At 38.4% G+C, this 25783-nt stretch overlaps 1 protein-coding gene across 1 annotated transcript; it reads left to right on the top strand.

Moving 5' to 3' along the window:
• Window positions 1-2547: 2547 nt before the first annotated feature.
• On the top strand, window positions 2548-3182 carry LOC113280809 (DUF724 domain-containing protein 2-like). The gene is made up of 2 exons (XM_026529386.1): window positions 2548-2571; window positions 2682-3182. The coding sequence occupies exons 1-2, from the start codon at window positions 2548-2550 to the stop codon at window positions 3180-3182; spliced, it is 525 nt and encodes a 174-aa protein (XP_026385171.1).
• Window positions 3183-25783: the final 22601 nt, after the last annotated feature.

The raw sequence follows: 25783 nt of genomic DNA, 5'->3' as shown, positions 1-25783 counted from the left end.
CAATTGTTTGCTTTCATCGAGAATAAATGATCTGGTGTATGTCCAGTACAATTTGAAGTTGGAGAAAGAAAAAATTAAAGGTAAAACAAGGCGACATAACATTGATGTTCACCACGTTCATAGTCTACTGAGGGATGACAATATGCTTGACTGGATAACGGGGGAAGATGAAATACCGATTTTACCTCAAGAAGAACAATGGTCCAATATGCTGGAAGAAGAAGCCGTTAATAATCCAGAGCACGTCCCTCTACCATACAACTGGCATAATTCTGAAGTTCAAATCCCATACGAAAGGTTCCCGGTGAGTGACTTTGTTTATGACTTTGGTAATCTGTCATTTGGAAACAATACACAAGGTTATGATAATGTGAATCCAACATATGATTCTCATTACACTTCTGATCGCTCTATCCATGGTGTTCAATATATGAACGAAGAATATAATTGTAATATTGATAACAATAATGAAGTAGATAACAATGATGATGAAAATAAAGAAGGTTGTGATGACGATAATGAAGGTTATTATGATGATAATACTTTTTCAAACGAAGATAGCTAGTACCCCACGGCGATGACTATGATGTGGAAAGGAACCTCCGAGAAAATTAAGAATACATGAATAAATCAAAAAAAGGTGGTGGTCATAGTTGGTTCGCGTAGCTTTTTAAATGATGAACACTAGTTTTAATCCTTTGTTTTTTATATTTCAAGTTTTTAATCCTGTAGTTACTTTCTCTGTATCATTTAAAAAAATTAATTCGAAGTTTTACACTTTCAATCCATAGAAAGAAAAAAAAAATTAAAAAAATGGTAAAAAAGTTGTTTACACGATTATAACGTGCGTGATAACGGGAAAACGGTACTAAAAAACGCACGTTAAAATGTTATTCAGAAGAAAAAAACATTCAAACTAATTTTAGGAAAACGGTTATAACGTGTATGAAAACTGAAAAACGGTCCTAAAAAACTGACGTTATTTCCTATTTATCGGCCTTATAAAGGCACAGGGTCCGGAGACCCTCACGGCCACGGCATGTGGGTGTGACCGTTTTAACGGTAGTTTTTCGGTAAAAACGGGTGTTTTTAAAACCTTGATTCAAACTAATTTTAGAAAAACGTTTATAACGTGTATGAAAACTGAAAAACTGTCCTAAAAAACAACCGTTATTTCCTATTTTCGGCATTATAAAGGTACGGGGTTCGGGGACCCTCATGGCCACAGTATATGGGTGTGACCGTTTTAACGGTCGTTTTTCGGTAAAAACGAGTGTTTTTCAAATCTTACTTTATATCAGCGTCTCACTCAAACGCTTTTGGTATTAACGCTCCACTCTCAAACGCTTACTATACCCACACCTAGTCCTAGACGCTTGTTATACTCACGCATAACTTGAAACGCTCGATATACCTACCCACCACTAAATTTAGTTATAGTCTCAGCAGGCTACTAAATTTAGTCCCAAACCCTAAAAATCCAGACCAAATATATCTTTACTCAGTTCCATTACGCCTCCATTTCAGACCAAATTTAGATTAGTCCCCAATTATGGTCGTGATTGTGGATGCTCTAAGAGCAACTACAGTGGTGCGATCATAACCAAAGACCAAAGACCAAAAAAAAAACCAAAGTTTGGGTTTAGTCCGTGTTGCAACGCTACGGTAGAAGACTAAATTTGGTGGAGCGTACATTATAAGTTCGCTCAATTGGTGGAGCGTACATTATAAGTTCGCCCGATGGGGTGGAGATATTACGTGATCATGTTAGTATAAATTCGACTAAAGAAAAAAAAATTAAAAAAAATGGGACGGAGGTATAAAGCACGCCTGGTGTTGGGCGTGAACTTTATGCACGCCTGGTGTGCGGCGTAGATTATATACCCGCCTGGTGTGGGGCGAACACTATACGTTTGCTCGACTATATTTGGTTTCGGTCTTGGTCCCCGATCAAATATAGTCTGGGATTTGGTTTTGGTCCGAATTTTAGTCGATAATCTGTCCCGCTGTCTCGTTTTTGACCAAATATTTGGTTATACTCGCCTACTGTCGTTGCTCTAAGCCTCAAAAGTTAATAATTTGGTTGCATCCTTTTCTACCTCATGTAAGTAAAATCTATTGCTTCAACAAAAATGTAAAAAAAATTATATTTACCAAAAATCAGGTGATTGGCCTAAGCCTTGGGGCGTGAAATACACCACCCAACATTACCAGTTTACCAGTCCCGGTCATTTACCGTGTATTTTGTTTGTGAGTGTACACAACGGAGAAAGGCAGTTCAAAAATGATTAGTAGCATCCATTTTTACTTTCGGGCTTAGACCGTTTTTGTACACTGGACGATTTTGCTAAATAAAAGTTTATACACTGGACGATAGATTTTGCTAAATAAAAGAGTAGTAGTGTCTTAAAGGGAGGGCCGGCCAAGGTCAAGTTTCGCCAAACTGGTACCCCCTTAATGAATTTCTCATGCATGCCTACTGTAACAATTTTCTTGCGGCGGCCATATTTCTAAAATTACCTCCTTCCAAATTCAGTTTCCTAATCCATGTCCGACTACCTAGAAATTCCAGTATTACTAGGTTTCACCATTCAGATGTCTATAAATATCGCCTTCTATACTCGTTTTTATCATTCATTCATTCTGTGTCTCTAAACTAGATTCTCTCTTCCTCTCGCTAGAAGTTGACAGAAGTAAGCAGTACAGAAGAAGGATTCTTGGGTTCGTATTTCGAAGCTAGAATAATTAAGCAAACGGAAAAAGACGAGTTCTTAGTTGAATACACAAAACTATACGAAGAAGGTGATGAGAAGTGCTTGCTGAGAGAAATTGTTCCTCGCAGTGAAATCAGACACATGCCTCCTAAATTTAAAGCATCATATTTCAATATCAGTGATCCAGTTGATGTTTTCTGCAAGGATGGTTGGTGGTATGGGATAATTACGGGTAGAGATCCTATTCGAAGCAAGCTTACGGGTGAAGATCGTTCAATATATTCAGTATACTTTCCTTTGTCGGGTGAAGAAATCGAATACCGCAAGTGGGAATTGAGGGCTCATCTAGAACGGATTAATGGAAATTGGATTGCTTCTCGTGTTCGCAGAAATAGTAATGGATGTGGATCAGGAGGATTTGTCAAGAAAATTTCTTCCGGTGGTGCTTTAGTTCAAAGTTCTTATTAGTTATAGGAGTTCTTTTATTGTTTTTCTGCAATGTTTATTTGTAATTCATGTTGAATAAAAGTTTGATCAAGATTACATTTATTAATCACCAAATATTAAATTTTAGTTACTGATCGTATGACTGTAATTTGTTCAAGAAAGACTAATTTTGAAACATGCTACAATCTTTAGTTCTAGCTGAAACCCAAACCTCACATTGTAGCATTGTACAACCAGTTGATATGACCAAAATATACGTCTATGTGATGCCGGTGAAGGTTTGATATGACACTTCCAAATACTAGTTTTTGGTTGGTAGCGGCCTAGTGCAAATAGTTTCTTTTTTCTTGTCTGGTCTTGAAATAATCTTCCATCTGACCCGTAATTGGCTTATATTCAGTTCGTGCAAATTTTATTTGGGATTCTTTTGTACGCTTTGCGAAACACTCATAAAAAAACAAACCGAACGACAGTTTTGTTGTACAGCTTTCCCAAATTGCATTTACTTAATAATCTCTTCTTTGAATAGCTAATAAGTTACTAGCAGATATCAATCTTTCAATATGCAATTGCATTGGTTTTCTCATGCCTTCTTTTTGCAAGAATCTGAATGCAATTTTAATATGCCAGGTTTAACTTCTAGGAGTAATTATAATAGTGATGCCATAGTAGTGCCTACGAAGAATTTCTTGGAACTCAGTCGACAATATGTACGAGCAGAGATGAACATGGTCTAGATATGAACAAGATGAAGATACTGCTTGATTACAAAAATGCTTCCCCGTACAATCTAAGACATTGCTGATAAGACTCAAATTTCCGCATCAAAATTTGATCTAAGATGATCATAATGACATTCAAGAAATCGCTGCCAGTATCCTAAAACCAATTGCAGGAAGTAATCAAATTACTCAAATTTAGTACATTTATTCAAGAGTTCATAGTAGAAAGTAGATTAGTGAAGGGAAAAATAACATTTTCACCATATTTTGGAACCCCCTACTACATTTGGAGTGGGTATAAATGGTTCAAGGCCCCAATTGAATTTTGAGGCCCCCAATTAAGCCAGGTAACATAAACCTGCCTTGCTTTCTTTTGCATGTCTTAAATTTACGAGATTTCTATGTGAAATTGTCACACAATAGTGTCGACACTTTCTTTGCATTAGATATATATATGGATACAAATACAGGAAATATCTCAACTTATCACGAATATACATGGAAGATTCAACTAAATACAACAAACTATGACTGCATAGGAAGCGGACCTTCCTGGAGACTTGTTCTGGTGGTTACTGACGGCTTTCTCTGGTTGTTGTTGTGCCATTGCTGTGGTAGAGCTTGTGTACACGTCCAATACCCCCCCTCAAGTTGGAGCGGGAGGAAGATGGTGCCGAACGCCCAACTTGCTGACAAGATGGCGAAAGTGATCCACACCAAGCGGTTTGGTGAAAAGGTCAACCAATTGGGCTGCAGAGGGAATGTGAGTGGGTTTGATGAGACCGGAGATTACTTTTTCACGAACAAAATAACAATCGATTTCGATATGTTTAGTTCGTTCGTGAAATACCGGATTTTCAGAAATGTGAACAGCAGCCTGATTGTCACAATAGACTGGGATTGGTTTCGGAATACTAACACGAAGATCAGTTAATAAATAGTGTAGCCATTGTAACTCAGAAGTTACCCTGGCGAGAGCTCGATATTCTGCCTCAGCAGAAGAAAGAGAAATAGTGGGTTGTTTCTTGGAGTTCCAAGAAATGGGACTAGCACCCAGCATTGTGAAATATCCTGCCGTAGAACGACGAGTAATTGGGCAACCTGCCCAATCTGAATCAGTATAACCAGCTAGGGAAAGAGAGCTAGTTGCAGAGAGAAAAATTCCATGACTAACAGTACCTTTGAGATAACGAACCACACGATAAGCAGCATCCAAATGACCAGAACAAGGATGTTGCAGAAATTGACTTAAATAATTCACAGAATAAGTGATATCAGGGCGAGTCACCTGAAGATATAGTAGACGACCAATTAATCGTCGATAGACACTTGGATCAGGTATAGGATGTCCTGAATCCGGTAATAATTTAAGGTGTTTCTCCATAGGAGAAGAAGCAGGTTTAGCACCCAAAAAAACTGCATCTTGGACAATGTCAAGAATATATTTACGTTGTCCAAGAAAAATACCTTTTGGAGAACGAGAAACTTCAATTCCTAGAAAATATTGCAAACACCCAAGATTTTTGAGCGAGAATTTGGCTTCAAGTTTATGTTTGAGTTGGTTAATAGCCAAGTCATTATTACCTGTAATGATGATATCGTCGACATAAACCAAAACATAAATAGAGATTGCACCTTTATGATAAAGAAAAAGAGAGTAATCAGCACGAGACTGTTGAAAACCTTCCTCAAGTAAGGCAGAAGAAAACTTAGCAAATCATTGACGAGATGCCTGCTTAAGACCATACAAAGATTTATTGAGTTTATAAACACGAGTATCTCCCTTTTTCTGAAAACCAGGAGGAATTTTCATGTAGATATCTTCATGGAGATCCCCTTGTAAAAACGCATTATTAACATCAAGTTGATGAAGAAGCCAATTAAAAATGGCAACAATAGACAATAAAACACGAACAGTGACTAATTTAGCAATAGGAGCAAATGTATCATGATAGTCAATACCTTCCTGTTGTGTGTATCCTTTGGCAACCATCCGGGCTTTATGACGTTCAATGTCACCATTCGGTTTATACTTAAGCTTAAACACCCATTTACAGCCAATGGCAGATTTTCCAGGGGGAAGAGTAGTCATAGTAAAAGTATCATTATCTTGGAGAGCAGTATGTTCTTTAATTATGGCATCACGCCACGGTGGAGATTTAATGGCCTCCGTAAATGATCGTGGTACATCATTAGAAATGACCGAAGAGAGAAAAATACGATGTTGCGGATTGAATTTATCAAAAGAAATATAATTGGTAAGAGGATAGAGAGAGTTGGAAGAACCTTTGTTAACAGAGCAAATGTAATCTTTCAAGTGAGAAGGACGATGGTGTTCTCTGAGGGATCTGCGTAAAACATTCTCGGTGGCAGTAATAGGATTAGGAGAAACAACTGTGTCAGGAGGAACATCCGGAGAACTGAACGTAGAATGAGAGTCATTCACAGGAGAAGAAGAATCATTCGAAGTGTGTGTGGAAGAATTAGAATCATCTTCTTGCAAAAAAGGTGAAAGACTAGGAGAAGACGTATCTGTCACATGATTTGATGGAACAACAGGTATGAATTCCTCATAGAAAACATCATCAGAATCTATAGAAGGTGAAATTACATTGTCTGTAGTCAATTGAGCATCTTTGAAGGGAAAAAAATGCTCATGAAAAACAACATCTCTGGACACAAAAGTTGTCTTTGTGAGGAGATCCAAAATAATGTAACCTTTGTGATTATAGGGATATCCCAAAAATACACCAGGTTTAGCTCGTGAATCAAATTTAGAATTTACTTTTGTGTTTCGAGCAAAACACAAACAACCAAAAACACGTAAATGACGGTAATTAGGAACAGTACCAAGGAGAACTTCATGTGGAGTTTTATGTCGTAAAACAGGAGTAGGCATTTTATTAATGAGATAACATGCCGTGAGTAAACATTCTCCCCAGTAAGTGATAGGCAAATGTGATTGAAAATATAGAGCACGAGCCACGCTAAGAAGATGACGATGTTTACGTTCAACAACACCATTCTGTTGAGGAGTGGAAACAAAACTCCGTTGATGATGAATACCATGGTCATGAAACCATGTTTGCATTTCTCTGGATAAAAATTCTGAGCCATTATCAGAGTGCAATCTTTGCAAGGATGAAATAAATGGAACGGAAGTGCCAGTGGATATGTGATCAATTTTGTTAGAATATTGAGTGATAACAAAATTAAAGAAGTATTTGAGAAATTTAAAAGTTTCACTTTTGGTGTGCATGAGATAAATCCATGTACAACGTGAAAAATCATCAACTATAGTGAGAAAATATTTAGCACCTGTGAGAGAAGGTGTCACAAAAGGACCCCAAATATCACAATGAACAAGTTCAAAACAGCGTTTCGAAGACAACGCAACTTTATTAAAGGATAAACGGCTTTGTTTAGCCAATGGACATACATCACAGAAGTGAGTAGAACTAGATTTAATATAATCAAAATTACGACAAAGAAATTTGAAACGTTCTAAGCTAGGATGGCCTAGCCTGCAATGCCAAACATCGACAGATGCTTTATTACACAAAACTCGATTAAAGGACTGATGAGGATTGACTTGGAGATGATACAGGCCGGAGATGAAATCATCCTGACCAATCACTGTTCTCGTTACTCGGTCCTGAAAGAAGCAGACATTGTCGAAGAAATAAGCGACAGAATTAGTTTGGCGAGTCAACTGACTCACAGAAATAAGATTGAACTTGAAATTAGGAATATGATGCACATTCGACAGCGTAAGTGTGGGCGAGAAAACAACTTCGCCAATATGCTTAACAACGGAGAATGATCCATCCGGTAATTGCATTTGAATCAATGACTGAACATGCATATATGATTTAAAATAGTGCAATGAATTACAGATGTGGTGTGTGGCACCACTGTCTACAAACCAGGGATCAACTAGAGACGTGGATAAAGTGATACCTGCAAAGTTGGCACGAATATCAATCTGTGCAGACTCTGGTGCAGGAGTAATCAAGGCTAGAAGACGTGAATATTGGTCAGCTGACAGCGTTGGCAGAACATGCTGAATGGCAGACGTATCAGCTGGTGCAACTGCAGTCGCTGCTGTGATGCGCATATTGCTGGTAGATTGAGGCAGAGAGTTACCGGCGCTGGGAGGAAAACCATGGAGTCGATAACACTTGTCTCTGACATGACCAAGCTTGTTGCAATAGTCACAGAATGGACGCTGTCGCTTGTTTTGGTTGGTTGAAGGACGAGAACTGGATGGAAAATGACGATTCGAATTGGGTGCAGCAGCATCAACTGTTGGAAGAGAAACAGAAGTGATGTGTTGTTGTTCTTCCTCCTGCTGAACCAGATTGAAAATACGGAGTGCAGTAGGGAAAGGGTCCATGGTTAAGATCTGACTGCGAAGGTTGGAAAACCTGTCATGCAAACCCTGTAGGAACTCCATGGCACGTTCCCTTTCAAGCCGTTCAATCATGTGCTTGCCAGCACCACAAATACAGGCCTCTGTAGAAGCTACCAGGGAATCATATTGATCCCAGAGTGTTTTGATCTTCGTATAATAGAGAGACACAGGCATAGACTCCTGTCTGATGGAAGCAATAGAGGACTTTAAACGAAAAATAATTGGAGCATTGGAAACACAGAATCTCACCTGCAAATCCTTCCAGATAGCATGGGAATTGGGGGCATATAAACAGCTAGCCCTGATGTCTGGTTGGCACGAGTTGAGAAGCCAACTGCCTACAAGATCGTCACACCTTTTCCAGCATTGAAACTGCAACTCATCCTTTGGAGGAGGAAGAGATCCATCAACGAAACCGAGCTTGCCCTTAGCATTCAGAGATTTTGTGATTCCCCTAACCCAGGAACCATAATTATCCCCTTGCAAAAGAGGAGAAGATAACACTGTTGCAGGATTATCACTTGGATGAATTATGTAAGGGTTTAGGGTTCTAGGGTTCCCTGAAGAAGGGGTTTGGGTTTCATTATTTTCTGTAGGATTGGAGTTGTGAACTGGTGAGATTGGGGACGAGTGATCTGTGGTAGACATAGTGAAATAAGAAGGAAACAAACTATGACAGAGATGAAGCGGAAGACTGAAGAGTAGGGTTCCTAGGATCTATAAGGATACCATCTTAAATTTATGATATTTCTATGTGGAATTGTCACACAATAGTGTCGACACTTTCTTTGCATTAGATATATATATGGATACAAACACAGGAAATATCTCAACTTATCACGAATATACAGGGAAGATTCAACTAAATACAACAAACTATGACTGCATAGGAAGCGGACCTTCCTGGAGACTTGTTCTGGTGGTTACTGACGGCTTTCTCTGGCTGTTGTTGTGCCATTGCTGTGGTAGAGCATGTGTACACGTCCAATAGCATGACCATAAGAAGCTCCAAATTTGTTGGGCTATCCCCCCATAAAATCAACTTCAAGTTTTATGATAAACGTAAGGGATTTCAGATCATAAGGTATTAAAGACTCATTCATTTTGCTGCATTCGCGGATGTATAGTTCCCGGAGAGAAGGGTATAATCTTAAATCCGGCAGAGAAGTTAAATCAGGACAATCAACAATAGCTAAAACCCGAAGAGAATTGCTGACATTGTTGAAGTTGGAGCTGGAGTACTTCAATCCCTTGTCGTTGTTGGTGCTTAGATAATCGTCATGAATAAAGCCATGTAAAGAATCGCAGGACTGAATATGCAAGGATTGAAGATGAGGAGTATTTCTTTTCAGTAATAGGCCGAGTGGGATATGAGTTAGACCACTATGACCACGTATATAAATGGATGTGAGAGATGACATCTCCCATCGTCTACTAAATAAGTGAAGGAAATGATCTCAATATTGGAATGCTTTTCAATCTGGGGCAATAATGAATTTCCAGTCTCTCCAGAAATTGTAAAGAATTATTATAATAATTAAGGTGACGGAGGAGGATCAACCCATTCTTCTAAATTTGCCATTAAATGAATCCTCGACTCTATTAACGAAGGGAATAATGATGTTCTAGCGTTTTTGGCATTACTAGTACAAATGTTATTGTTGCTGCCGATGCCCTCTTCCTTCTCCTCTTGGCAATAAAACTCTTTACCCAAACAGTCGACTGAATTCATACTTTCCATGCGAAGAACCTTAAGACATGGGTGCATACCAAGCGCTGAAAGCTTTTCAATGTTGCAACAACTCAAGCATAATTCCACCAAATTTGGAAGACAGTTAGGCGATGAACCCATCCACGTCGGGAGCTCTAGGCAAGAAAATTCATTTATCGCCAACTTTCTCAAATTAGGATGAGGTTTGAGACCCTCCAACACCATACTATCGCCACCCCCACTTAGAGATAATTCTCAAAGATGTTCTTTGTCTATCAATTTGGCTCTCTCTGCATCTACTTGACTTCTCACAAACCTAAGAGATACTATAGATAACATCTTAAGCGAGTTTAGTGCAGCTAACTCTTCAATCCCACTACCAGCTTCATCCCTCGCCGTGTAAGACCATAATGTTTCAAGGCTAGTTAAAGTTTCCATACCCTTAGGCATTACATAATAACATGAATATCCCTGATGTTTAAATGTTTTTAGTTTCGGCCAATTCTTAATTTCTACAGGGAAGTGACAGTCCCGATCTATTAGATTAATCATCTCCAAGTTGAAGAGGTTGTTAATGCATGACTGAGGTAAGACTTTAATGTTAGTATAACTCAAATCAAGGCACCTTAACTGTGTCAAGTCTCCAAGGCTTCTGGGAAATGCATTTAATTTCCAACACCCGTGAAATTCCAAGGTTTAAGATATTTGAAAGACCCGATATCTACAGGTAATGATTCAAGATTCCGGCAAGCACGCAGATCCAATGTTTGCAAATTAGAAAGCTTAGTGATAAAATCAGGTAATATCTGTACATCAGAACCCGATAAGTTAAGTTGCCTTAAAAGGTTTAAAAACGGTAGGTCTTTCGTAATCTTTTGGACATTTTTGCAGTGACTAAGAACCAAGGTTTGCAAATTATAAAGTTGATTGATGGACGACACGCCATCAAGTATAGAAAAAGACAGGTCAAGGTACCTCAAATGCTTAAAGTTAAATACCCCAGATCGAAGCATTAGATCTGGGAAGTTTATATTTCCCCAATAATTAGTGGGGAGCCAACAAATTACACGCAAACGTGTGTTACAGAATTCAGCGTCATTCAAGTTATTAGTATCTAGGGAGATGATGGTCCTCACATTTTTTGCTTCATGCAATACTTTAGAAAAAGTCTGTGTTGGTTTTTCATCATAAACTATTTGTAAACGACGAGACCTGGACACAGATTCCATTTCACTTGCATTTACAATTTTGATATCATGAACGCCATTGACACTCATTGCAAGATCATGTACCAAATCATGCATCTTGCATGTTTTGATGTCACCTAGTTGGTCATCTGTTACATTTTGAAAGAATGAATTAACCAATAAAAGATGGAAATAGTCATTACCGATGTCTTCTGGTAATATTTTACATATTCCGGTAGATGGACGAAGGAAGCCTTCAGCCATCCACAGCCGAATCAGTGTTTCTCTATTAATCTCTGAATCCTTAGGGAATAAAGAGCAATAAGAGAAACATTGTTTCAAAGGTGTGGGTAGTTTTTCGTAGCTTAATTTTAAAATCGATAACATTTTGGCTTTAGTGTCTGTTGAATTAAAGATTTCATCATTTAAGATTAACAACCATTCTGACTCTTTTTTGTTTGCGCACAAGATATCCTAGAAAACTTGCTGCTAGTGGTAAACCAGCAAATATTTTTGCTATCTCTTTCCCTATATTTGTCATCTTGGAGTGTCTAGAGGTCCTCCTGCGGAAAATGCTTTGTTTTTTATGATAGACCAACAATCATGTTCAGGTAAGCCCTCTAATTCGTATGATTCAATTGTATCCTTGACAACTGATGCAACTATGGTATTACGTGTAGTGACTAAGACTCTGCTCCCATTTTTATTTTTATTTTGAAGCGGAAAGGTTATGATTTTGTTAAACAAAGGGAAGAAAGGGAAAGTACATGAAAAGCACAAGCATGTGCAACAAAGGGGGCACTAAGGCAAACCCCAAACAAGCAAGCCTAGGGCTAAAAAAAAACAAGTTTCAAACTAGAAAAAAAGCATCAAATAAGGACCAGAAGCTCATTTCTTCTTTGCAGGGGTCCTTTTTCCTCTCCCAAGGGACTGACTTTAACTATTTGTGTCTTCATTCCACTTGATTCTATCTAATTCCTTCTCTGTTCTTGTTTTTTCTGTTCAGGGTTCAATTGTATGATTAAGACTGATGCAACTATGGTATTACGTGTAGTGACTAAGACTCTGCTCCCATGAGCATCAACACTAAGCAAGTTCCTAAGTTTATCCCATTCGACTGGATCATCGTTCCATAGATCATCCAATACTAACAAAAACTTCTTGCCACTCGACTCTTTCTGCATTTTACGTACTAAGACATCTACCTTTGACCCAACATCACAGTTTCCATCAGTGATTGACTCAATTATCTTAGTTATGATCAATTTTATGTCAAAATCATCAGATACACATACCCATGCTCTTGGTTCGAAGTTCCTGATTATGGTGTCATCTTTGTAAATCAATTGAGCCAGTGTAGTTTTTCCGAGTCCCCCATACCCACTATGGCTATGACGGAAACATTATCTGGTCCACGAATACTTAGAGATGACAATGACACTGATGACGATGTGTCGAGTGTCATTAACATCTTGTTTGGATCTTCACCGACCGCCAGACCCTATATATGGTCCCTATATATGGGCCCGACCACATAGCACCAATATTAACCACCTGTTGCAGTAGGTGTGGGGTTTTAATCCAAAATGCCTCGGTGCTATATAAAGGGATGCCCAAGCTTATTAGGCACCACATGTACTTCCTCTTATTCCATGTGGGACTATCCTAGCTATACATATGTGGTTTACATCGCGCCACATACTCCAACAATCTCCACCTTGGCGAGATTAAACCACCTCACCAATCCAATCATACTCTACCATATGATCACCGTCTGTATATGCTACTCATCGAACATGATTATTGTCACTACACGCCCTGGAACCCTACTCCACCTTCAGTTAATGGGAAGCCTAGCACTAACTCCACCTTGAGCACAACCTTGCCCACCACAGATATCTGCTCCACCTGAGTTAATAGGGTGCGTCATTAACTCCACCTTGAGCGCCAGCTCTACCTTGGGCCTTGCCTGCTCCACCTTGAATCTGACTCCAGTTGCGCCGTACCGGGTGACATCCACAACCACTTATCTGTTTGGACAGTAGCCCCAACCATAGGTTATGATACCAGTTGTTAGGATCTTCACGGACCGCCAAACCCTACTTCTGGGCCCGACCACATAGCACCGATATCGTCCCCACTTGACCACTTGTTGCATCAGTTGTGGGGTTTTAATCTAAAAGGCCTCGGTGCTATGTACGGAGATGCCCAAACTTATTAAGCACCACATGTACTTCCTCTTATTCCATATGGGACTATCCTAGCTATACATATGTGGTTTACATCGCGCCACATACTCCAACACATCTTTACTATGGTTAATTTATCATCATCTCTTCCTAGGATGCTTGATTCATCTACATATATAGGATGAGGTAAATAGGTTACGTCGCCCATGTTCTACATGATCACATTCGCTAGTACCTTCTAACTGAAACATAACTTTATTTCTAGCAATTTCAGCTAACTTTTTTACTGATATTGTTGATTTTTTTAGCCATCTTAAAATTTAATTTGGATGACGAAGCATATTTGCGTACCTTAGTTTTCTTTCCACCCGTTTCACGTCGCATGGTTTCATATGCAAACTCGTCAAGCACGTCATCAGCATCGTATACCACATCTTTGAGGCTTTTAAGCCAAACTTTCACGACCTCATCTTTCACTTGTTTTTGTTCAGCATCGGTTGTTACCCCCGCAATCATCTCTAGAGTTGTTTTAAGTTTTTCTAGATCATCGTTGACACCCCATGCCATACCTATATGCTTAGCAACAACTGCACTCAAATTTTTTATTGCTCCAGTTACACCAGTAACAAGAATCCCTTTGTTAGTTATCGAAGACTGATTATTATTTCCTAAAATGAGCCGTGGTTATTTAGGGAAGGGGTTTCCTAAACCGGATAGGATTCTTGTAGGCCAAGTTTGTAACCTATATAAATGGGTAATTAGGCCTCGTAGAATTGTATCGTGTAGAAAACGATTAAGAGATCGGTTAGAGATTTCTTGTATAGCTTTTAAGCCTAAGGCTAGGGTTTCGTTGTGATAGCATATTGGTGAGGAACAAGAGACAAGGTTATCGTCTCGGGTAATTGTTGCGGTGTAACTAAGGGTTTGTTGGGATTCACACGACGTTGTAATCGTTTTTCTTCATAGTGGATTTGAGTTGGCGCGGCTCAAAGTGGTCGTAGACAATATATACAAGTTGTATGTATTGGTCGAACCACTATGAATCTTGTGTCTTGTGAGTTGATTTATCTTTCTCGTATTATTATAGTTGCTTGTGCTTGGTTTACTTATTATTCATCATAATATCTCAAGATTCGTTATCCCGCGGTTGTCAGTGGTTCCATAAGAAAATCCTGACAACTGGTATCAGATCTCGGGTTAGAGCTTTAGGGTTCATAGTACGATTACAGTGGGAGTTATGAGTGATAATAACGAAAGTACGGTATCTAGGGTTAAAGTTTTTCATGGGAAGAACTTTGCGTTTTGGAAGTCTCAGATGAAAGACTACCTATATGAGAAAGACCTTGCTGATCCATTGGGTGGAGTTGCAAAAAAAGGAGCACGCAAAGATGATGAATGGACAACTCTTGATCGCAAGTGTGTATCCGTGATCCGTAGATGTCTAACGGAGGAAGTCTACAATAACATACAAGAGGAAACTAGTACGAAAGATCTTATGGATAAACTTAAAAAGTTGTATCAAAAGTCATCAACCTCGGGGAAGATTATGTTGTGTGAATAATTATTTAATTTGAAGATGCAAGAAGGCAAAGCGATTTCATCACATATTGGGAAGTTTAAATCAATTATTTCTCATCTTTCAAAAGTTAGTATTACTTTTGATGATGAAGTTCACGCTTTAAGGTTGTTGTCTTCATTACCAAAGAGTTGGGAAACCGCAAGAACAACTATTAGTAATTCTGCAGGGAGCGAGAAGTTGAAGCTTGATGATGTGCAACAAAGGTTAATTGCTGAAGAGGAAAGAAGAATAGAACAAGGTTATGGTTCTAGTACTTCAGGCTCGGCCTTAAATTTGCAGGAAGAAGATAAGGACAGGAGTTCAAATCGAAATAATAACAACAAATCCAGATGGAAGTCTACAGGAAATTCTAGGGAGAGATCTCAATCTCGGACTAGAGGTGTTGTTGACTGTTGGGCGTTAAGAAAGTAGGACACTTCAAGCGCGATTGTCCGGAAAACAAAGGTGCTAATAATGGTGGAAACAAAGGTAATCAAGAAGAAGTCAACTTAGTTGCACTTGCGGAACCGGTGAAGGTCCTTGTTGATAACAAAAAGGTGATTACGGAAGGTTTACTACTCTCTGAGGAAAAGCAACACGAGTCTTGGATTATATACTCGGGAGATTCTTTCCATGCAACGGGCGATAAGAGTATTATGATCTCTTATAAAGAAGGATACTATGGCCAAGTATTTTTAGGTGACGGTGAAGCATGCGACAACATTGGTTTGGGTGATGTGATCTTGAAAGTCAACGGTTCGACATGGAAATTGAAGGATGTACAACACGTTCCAAATTTGAAGAAGAACTTTGTGTCTGTGGGCCAAGTTTCTTATGATGACTGTGAAGTTGTACTTACGAAACACAATTGGAAAGTGAAGAAAGGAGCTATGGTGTTAGCTCGTGGAGTTATAGTCGGTACTCTATACCGTACTTCAGATGGAACTACTTAAGTAGTGGCTAGTAGTGGTGAAGACACTAACTTATGACATAGAAGATTAGGGCACATGAGTGAGAAGAACATGAAGATTTTATGTTCGGGAGGATATGTACCTAAAATGAAGTCTGTTGATATGAGTTTTTGTGAAGACTGTGTTCTTGGAAAGCAAAAACGGGTTAGTTTCAACAGAGGCGGCAGAACCTTGAAAAGTGAGAAACTTGATTTGGTTCATATTGGTGTATGGGGACCAATTGATGTTGCATGTCACAGAGGGTTCCAATATTATGTCACCTTTATTGATGATCACTCAAGGAAGGTGTGGCTCATGAAGAATAAGTTCGAGGTATATGAAGTGTTTAAGAAGTAGAAAGCTTTGGTTGAAATAGAAACTGGTTGAAGTTGAAGTGTCTAAGGTCAGACAACGGTGGTGAGTATGACAACACAGAATTCTTACAGTTATATGCTAAAAATGGAATTTGTTTGGAGAGGACGGTTCCAAGGACGCCACAGGAGAATGTAGTAGCAGAACGTATGAATTGGACGTTGAATGCACGTGCTAGGTGCATAAGGCTGCAATCTGGTTTGCCAGAGACCTTATGGGCACATGCAACGGAGACGGTTGTGTAAAGACCCTCAAGGTCGTCAACGCTATTTGACTAGTCAAGAGACGATTTAGCCGCTAATGACTCGATTAGTTTAACACGAACGTTAATTCATAGAAATTTATCTAACAACGATTTAATTACGAAACTAAAACTGTTGGATAGATCTGGAAAAGTTACGCGAAATGGACTACTCGAACGTGTCATTCAGATATCATATGAAAAAAGATATTATTAGTTTTGTTTAAAGGGATAATAGTTATTTTGCAGTTAACCGACCTGGCTGCCATTAACGTTTGGGTGGGTTCATTTATCATGGGTCGTTGGCCTTATCACCAAAACGTGTCGACTCGAGAGAAGACTTTCACTTTCTCTTTTATTCTTATATTCTTTTCTTCTTTCTTCTTCTTCTTTCTTCTTATTCTCATTCTCTGCTCTTTCTTCTGCCGAGAGTCTGTGATAGCTAATCGAGTGATCATTTGTTTACTCGTGTGCGGTTAATTAAGGTTGATGTTGTTGCAGTCGATTGAGTTATGGAGGAGGCGAAAAGTAAGGGTTTGAGGAATAAATGAGTTAAGGTTTGATTTGAGGTTCAGAGAAGAATTAGAAGATGAAGATGATGGATTCGGGGAATTGAATTAAGATGAGGGTTGTTCTTAATTAACGTTAGATTGAAGATGGAGGGTTGTTTGAGGATTGGATATGATATTAGGGTTTCTGAATTTGATTCAGAGATGAGTTCGAAGAAGAATTAAGAGATGGAATTGGTATTCTAGGATAAGGAATTGAGATGGGTTTATGTCTAATTGAGCTATTAAGTTGATTCAGTGAAGAATCGAAGGGTTAACGTTTCTGCATGTTGTGTTGGAATTCGATTTGAGTAAGAATTAAGAAGATTGTTGGTGGTGCTGGAGTTGATTGAGGTCAGGAAACCGAGAGAAGAAGAATGAAGCAATTTCAGTTAGGGTTTGAAGTTAGGCTTCATGGGTTTGAGCTGCAAGTGAAGGAATGTCAATTCAATGGATGTTGTTACTGGAGTAAGCTTTTAATTGCGTTAATTGTGATACATGAAAGATAAATCATTGAATTGTTGAGTTCTATAGTTGTTATTGAAATTATGTTATGAGATGGATATGGAGAAGAACTGTGTATGAAGTAGGTTTGTATTGAATTACTGTGAGCTAGATTAAATAAAGAAATTACAATAAAATACGGAGGTTGAATTGGTGTTGCAGGAATGAGAATGTCTGCAAGTGATGGTGTTCATGAGTAACATGGCTTTAGAAATAGAATTGTAATTGTGTTTATTAATGCAGGGCATAGATGTGGTCTTAAACTCAGCTGGAAATGTAACTGGTGATAGTGCTTTTGTGTTCTAACTGGCAGTTGAAGTGAATAACATGTTTGAGATGTGTAATGGGGTGGTTCTGTAATTGTTGGTGGCGCTTAAGGGGTGGTAGTGATGAATTGAACTGAGATTGCTGGTGGTGATGGTTTGTTTAGGTCATGGTGATGTGGTGTAGTGAAATATGGTGGTATGAGTTATAGGAATGAATGTATAGATATTCTTGTTGAATGAAACTGTGTTAGTAGTGAAGATTATTTAATTGGCAGAGATTGGATGTGGGTCTAAGTGTATGAATTATAGATGGAAGAAGTGATTGAGTTGAGATAAGTCTGGTGGCACATGAAGATGAATCAGATTCAAAGTGGAGATGGCGCTGTTTTTTGTGTGTTGAATTGAAAGAGAAGAGAATATGTGAGAGTAGTGATTGTAGAATCCAGTTTGGGTAGTCTCTTTGAAAGCTTGTTACCACTGCAATTGCAGTTATTCAATTAACAACGATCGATTTAAAGGATGAACCAGTGGATTGTGGATCTCGAGGTAGGCGTGGCTTGTCATCAAAAGAGGTGGGAATACATTTGACTCTTTGGTAACCATTATTATTTTCCTTTAAAAAATTTTATGTTTAACAAACTCATGTATTTCTGTTTGTCCGTTCTATGCATTGTTTAACTTGTTTTACAATAATTCTGTTGATTCTGTTAATCTTTCCATGGTTTGAAAATGACCTGTAATGTGTTGTGATCAATATGAATTGTTATGGGAAATAAGAATTTTCACGTGTGGTATATAGGATACGCTCCTTCTCATTTATACCTAGAGCTTTTATGATATATTTGTCGGCAGTTTGCGAGTTCGGAATTGTCGACATCTATACTTACGATTAGGTGTGGATTTGCGAGTTCGGAATTGCACAACCATAGTATACATTGTTTGAAGAAGGAGTTTTTCCATATACATGTTTTTTTATTTCAGTGACTTGGTCGCTATTTAATGTTTGGTAAAACATGTATTTTTTTCCAAATCTTGCATATGATTACTTTAAAGTTAGATGTTATTCCTGTTGGTCACCCCTTTTAGGGATGATGTGCTCACCCATTCCCACTTTCAGTTTTAGAGACAGATCAGAGTTGCGCAGCGAAAGCTTCGAGGCGTTTGTTAGATTACTTTTGCTATGTTTATTATGTTGTATATTCTATTTGCAAACCATGACTATTGTATATGTATCATTTGAGAGAAGTTTTGTATATATATATTTCAGAGGGGGGGCTAGTTATTGGGTTTTAAGTTCCGTAGCAGATTTCTTAATTGAATGCTTAAGTATATGATTTGGATTCTTAGCGCCTCTGTTTTTAGTTAATCTCTTGGATCAGCCAGCTGCTAGCTTTGGAGGCGCTACAGGATGCTTACCTAATCAATAGGACACCTAGTAGTCCATTAGATATGAAGATACCAGAGGAGGTTTGGACCGGCAAAAAGGTAAATCTTTCATATTTGAAAGTTTTTGGTTGTGTTGGTTATGTTCATCTTAGACTAGGTGAGAGGTCTAAGATAAGTGCTCAAGCAACAAAGTGTATATTTCTTGGTTACGGAAATGACACTTTTGGGTATAAACTTTGGGACTACGAGGATCACAAAGTTATTAGAAGTAGAGACGTCACTTTTAATGAGAATGAGCTATACAAGGACAGGAATAAAACACAAGTTGAAGATGTCGGATCAAACAACGTCTATAAGGAGTTGTATATCGATATTGATGATGTTTCTGAAAAAGTGTGGTATAAGAAGGGAACGGTGTTGCTGATGACAGAGAAGTACAAGGTGAAGAGACTTCTACTGCAGTGGTAGTTACTCCTATAGTTCCACAAGAAGTACTAATATCATCAAGAACTCCAAAACCAAATCCAAGGTATGTTATGAATTATCTATTACTTACGGATGGAGGTGAACCTGAAGATATTGGAGAAGCACTAGCAGCTAATGATTCAAGCAAGTTGCAACTTTCTATGGAAGATGAGATGAATTCACTTGAGGAGAATGGCACTTGGGTGTTAGTAAAATTACCAAGAGGTAAGAAGGCGTTGCATAATAAGTGGATTTATAGGATGAAGTCGGAAGCAAATGGAGATATTCGCTGCAAGGCGAGGTTGGTTGTGAAAGGTTTCCAGCAAAAACATGGTGTTGATTATAATGAGATATTTTCTCCAGTTGTGAAGATGACTACTATTCGAGTAGTGTTAAGTCTAGTGGCTTCTGAAGATCTCTACCTTGAACAGTTGGATGTAAAGACAGCTTTTCTTCATGGTGACCTAGATGAAGAAATTTACATGAAGCATCCAGAAGGATTCATAATAAAAGGCAAGGAAGAGATAGTGTGCAAGCTAAAGAAGAGTTTGTATGGTTTAAAAAAAGCCTCGAGACAGTGGTACAAGAAGTTTTATAACTTCATGCATAGAGGTGGTTACTCATGGTGTAATGCAGATCATTGTTGTTACTTCAAAAGGTGCGTTTCTGACTACATCATATTATTCCTGTATGTGGATGAAATGTTGTTTGCCAGAACATCTCTACAAGAAGTTGAGAATTTGAAGAAACAATTATCAAGTGAGTTTGCTATGGAAGATCTTGGTGAAGCAAAGCAGATTCTTGGTTTGAGGATCATAAGAGACAGAGCTAAGGGTGTACTTATTCTTAGTCAGGTTGAATATATCGAACGAGTGTTGAAAAGGTTCAATATGGAGAATGCTAAACCAGTTAGTTCTCCACTTGGAAGTCAAATTCGTCTTTCAAGTATGCAGTGTGCGAAGACAAATGAAGAAAAGGAGTACATGGTTAACGTACCATATTCTTCGGCTATTGGGAGTCTAATGTATGCTACGATGTGCACGAGACCGGATATTGCACATGCAGTGGGAGTAGTGAGTAAATATGCAAGCAACCCAGGAAAACAACACTGGGAAGCTGTGAAGTGGATTCTCAGGTATTTGAGAGGTAACACAAACGTACCATTGTGTTATGGAAAAGGTGGTTCTATCTTGAGGGGTTATGTGGATGCAGACTTCGCAGGTGATGTAGATAAAAGGCGGAGTACGACCGGTTATGTTTATACTATGGGGTCAACTGCAGTAAGTTGGAACTCACGTTTACAAATGTTGGTGACATTTTCTACTACGTAAGCGGAGTACGCAGCAGTAACAGAAGCGATCAAGGAGATGATTTGGTTACGAGGTTTATTAAATGATTTGGGAAAGGAACAACGACACAGTGTCTATTTTAGCGAAATTCAAAGCCCTATACACTTAACCAAGTACTCAGCCTATCATTCCAAGAGGAAGAATATAGATATTCGTTATCATTTCATTCGGGATCTCTTAGAAGAAGGAGAGTTGAATCTCGACAAGATTCTTGGTTCTTAGAATCCGACGGATATGTTTACCAAGGGAGTTACATCAGACAAGCTAAAGCTCTGCAAGTCTTTAGTTGGTCTCTCAGAATGAGGATCTGGGAGGGGAGCCGCACTGACATGAAGATGTTTTAGAACTGTCAAATCCAACGTTGAAGAAAAGGAGAATTGAAGACAATAACTGAGTCTTCAAAGTAGGAGATCGTCAGTTATTGAAGACTAATTATTATTTCCTAAAGTTAGTCGTGGTTATTTAGGGAAGGGGTTTCCTAAACCGGTTAGGATTCTTGGTGGCCATGTTTGTAACCTATATAAATAGGTAATTAGACCCCGTAGAATTGTATTATGTAGAAAACGATTAAGATATCGGTTAGAGATTTCTTGTATTGCTTTTAGGGCTAAGGATAGGGTTTCGTTGTGATAGCATATTGGTGAGGAACAAGAGACAAGGTTATCGTCTCGGGTAATTGTTGCGGTGTAACCAAGGGTTTGTTAAGATTCACAAGACGTTGTAATCGTTTTTCTTCATAGTGGATTTGAGTTGGTGCGGCTCAAAGTGGACGTAGACAATATATACAAATTGTATGTATTGGTCGAACCACTATAAATCTTGTGTCTCGTGAGTTGATTTATCTTTCTCGTATTATTATAGTTGCTTGTGCTTGGTTTACTTATTATTCATCATAATATCTCAAGATCCGTTATTCCGCGGTTGTCAGTGATTCCATAAGAAAATCCGGACACCCTTTCATTTCCATATTGAAATAACTGGGAAAAGAAAATTAACAAAATTGGTTGATGAAATAAAGTGAACGGAGAAATGAGCAGAAAGGTCACTGGATTTTATGAATTCTCAGGTTATTGAGTTGAACTAAAAGCAGGTGATTAGAGCTACGATGAGATTAAGCTATTTATAGATAACCAAATGGATCGTGTCTACTGGCTAGTTTAATTAAAACTGAATGAAAGGGCTAAGTGTTTATTTAAATTTGTACTTTAGTTGTAAACAGAGCCGTCCAATGTAATGATTGGTCCTTATTTTGTGCATGGATGCACAAGATAACAAAACCCTTTAATATATATTCTAGTCCAAATTAATTGAAGGGAATAATTATGCAGACGTGTCAAAACCAGATTAAAATATTGTGTTTTCTCTCTAAGCAAGCCGCATGAGCATTCAGTTTATCTAACGCAATGGACACGTCTTCTGGCAATAGACACGTCTTTAATAAGGAGGATTTGCAAAAAGAATTTTCGGTCAGCCCACTCCACTATGACAGCGGTGTTACTAAGAAATGTGTCATTTTAATTTTTAAGAAATTACTAGTTTGGTATAAATGAAAAATATCCACCAGTTACAGCGTATAATATTAATTTTTGGAATTTCTCTAGATATCCCTAAAAAATAGAAATTGATTAGAAGGAATAAGTGTCGTATTCGGCACACGTGGTTCTTTTGGAGGGTTGATTTATTGACTTCAAATAAACCAGAATAAGTGTCGTATTCTTCGGAATAAGTGTCGTATTCGGCACACGTGGTAGTAGATCTTTCTCTGTTGGCGATATATATTCCTATAAAAAAAAAGTAAAATAATAATTATAAGAAAACTCGTTGTTTATTTTTTTTATTTTTATTTTTTTGTAAAAGGCATGTATTGAACACAAACTAGAGCCTTATAAGCCTGGAAAAGGCCCTCCTCGAAACATCAAAAAACAAAAAAGGAGTCCGGTGGATTCTCAGTCCAAAAAACATATAGGAGTGGCAAATTTCTGATCTAATAAGTAAAGGCAATCAAAGGCTGTTTACAATTTTTCTTTTTTCTTGTTTTCTTAAATTTGTTTTTTTAGTTCGTATAGATTACTGCCTCGTATAATTGAGATTCACCTTTTTTTTTTCTTTTTGTATCCACCAAAAAGTTATACACGGTCAAAAATCAAAAGTTATAATAGTATAATTTTCCTCTGCGTGCACACTGTTTGATCCCGCCACGCACCTTCTTGAGCCACAAAGTGATTGTACTTGAGGATAATTTGGTATGATTCGGTTTAAATGTTAGAATTAAGGATTATTAAGCAATATGGGCCTACTCAAAACCCGGTTATGGGTATCGCTTTGTGCTCTTGAATATTTGGCCAAATATAAACTTTTCCATCAATCTTGGTTAATTTGGCATGATTCGGTATAAACTTTTAGAATCAAAGATTATTAAGGATTGTACTTGAGGATAATTTGGTATGATTCGGTTTGAATGTTAGAATTAAGGATTATTAAGGAAAACGGGCTTACTGAAAAACCCGGTTATGAGTATAAGTCCGTGCTCTTGAGTATTTGGCCCAATATAAACTTTTCCATCAATCTTGGTTAAATCCTATATCAATTTACTTATTTATCTTTTATCCGTTGTCACACTAACTTTTTGTATTATCTTTTAGATTTGTCGAGTTGGGTTCAGGATCGTTACACTGTCTTCTGGATTGTCATATCCTGTCTTCAAAAGGCTTCATCAATCCCAATGTGTCTTGAGGTTTTTGGTTGATTGGAAATCAACGTTCTACCGTACTTTTCAATTACATCAAGTCAGTTCAGGATCATTACACAACTTTCAGGTTCATCAAATTTGGTTAAGAATTATTATACACTTTTTGGGTTTGTTGACCTCGATTTAGGATCATAACACCGCTTTCAGGATCGTTTAATCATTTACTCTCTCCACCAAGAAGATGTGATTCTGGATGGGTTGCAGTGACGCGGAAACAGTGACGCGAACACGCACAAATTCTCAACAAACTAGGACGCGAACATGTTATGAATCTATGGATATATTATGAATGTAATATCTTAACAATCCTATTAAATTATTGAGAAATAACAAATTTGTGTAAGAATCGATGCTTATACAACACGAGGGTTTGTTGTGTCATGGGACGGTCAGGATACAAAGGAAATTCTAACTATTGGGTGAGAGATGCCCTCCCTTCCTAGAATAATGTATTTTGAATAGGTTGATCCAATGGCTGATGTATGCCTCGGTCCCAGGATAGATGTTTTTATTCCCTGGATTAAAAGGGGAGCAGAAAAAACGGACTTTATTGTGAGTAACGCCCATCAGATTGTTCTTAGGTTAGAATTTCTTCGGTTCCGATTCACCTCTCTTCATGGTTCTTTGATTTTTCTCCTTAGCTACTGGATTCCGTAACGTAGGATAAACCCTAGACTGCATTCTATGTTAGTAGGAATTCCGAAGGTTTTCTCCGTATTAATTTGGCCTGCATCTCCAAAAAAAAGAAAAAAAAAGCTCATCCTTGCATTAATTGGATCAGGTCTATAAAATGGGTAATCCGGATCGAAATGAACATCAGTTCCAAGCGAAAGTGTGAGTATTCTTTTCCTAGATTCAATTTCGATTTACAGTTTTTTTTTTTTTGGTTTCGTTCATGCTAGATTGCTTTGAATTTTCCATATCCAGTCCTGTAAAATGTTGTGTTGTGTTGTGGTTATTGGTTTCCCATTCCTAGGTTTAATTTTCCAATTTTATTTTAAAATCGTTCATTACTCGAGACGTGAAAATCCCTAATTTTATTATCGGTGTGTACACATATATCTCACTATCAGACACGTGTATACAGAAAGGTACGTGGAAAGCATGCAAGCCAAAACATCAAAACATGATGCGTCACGAAGCACCAAATAAACCCCTAGGAGTTTCTTTATCTCATCCCCAGAAGAGGGGCCAAGATCAACGGTGGAGAGAAAGTTAGCTGACACGGACTGACAGGGGCAGAAGACACTTGTCTGACACGAGCAGACCCCTCAACTACCCGCATTAAACACTCTGAGCAGTGCACGTGTCGACCAACCTGTGGAACGAGCGAAGATGCCTCCGGGGGATCGAGGGGGAAACGCAGACCTCCGCGTGATGGACGCAAGGACACGAGAAGATAAGGTTCCAACGGTCTTCAGAGATGGGTCCCACGTTCCAACCTTATAAATACCCAATCTCCACAAAGAGGAGGGGGATCGAAAAAACATCAGGAGAGAAGGAGAGAGAGAGAGAGAATAGTAAGGGTAAGTTAATCCCTTAGTGGAGAGAAATATGTAAACCCAAAGTCATTCAACTATTCATGTAACCGTGAATAATATAGTAGAACAACAAACCCCGTGGATGTAGACCTTAGTGCTGAACCACGTAAACCTTGGTCTTATTTACATTTCAGCACTTTACATTCATTTAGCTCCGCATGTATTTTCTTATATGTTTTGTTTTCCTTTAATACTTGTATCCCATGCATGATCGCCACGCACGGGGAAGTTGGAGGAGGCCATGATAAACCCGAAGGTTTTGAGCCAATGAATCCACATCAGGGTATCATCATCGTAATCTCTGTAGACGTTAACGATTGATTGTGGGCATTCGGATCCCCACGTAGTTCGTGTGTCCACAATTTGGCGCTAGAAACAGGGACTTCGTCCCGGTAAAAGATTTATCTTGTCCTGTGATTTCATTCTAATTTGGCATATGATTGCTCCGATTTTATCAGCTCGGACCGTAT

This window comes from Papaver somniferum, chromosome 5 (assembly GCF_003573695.1).
Source record: "Papaver somniferum cultivar HN1 chromosome 5, ASM357369v1, whole genome shotgun sequence".
NCBI classification, from domain to species: Eukaryota; Viridiplantae; Streptophyta; class Magnoliopsida; order Ranunculales; family Papaveraceae; genus Papaver; species Papaver somniferum.
The sequence above is the reverse complement of the archived record's forward strand: the minus strand, read 5'-3'. Positions and strand labels throughout refer to the sequence as shown.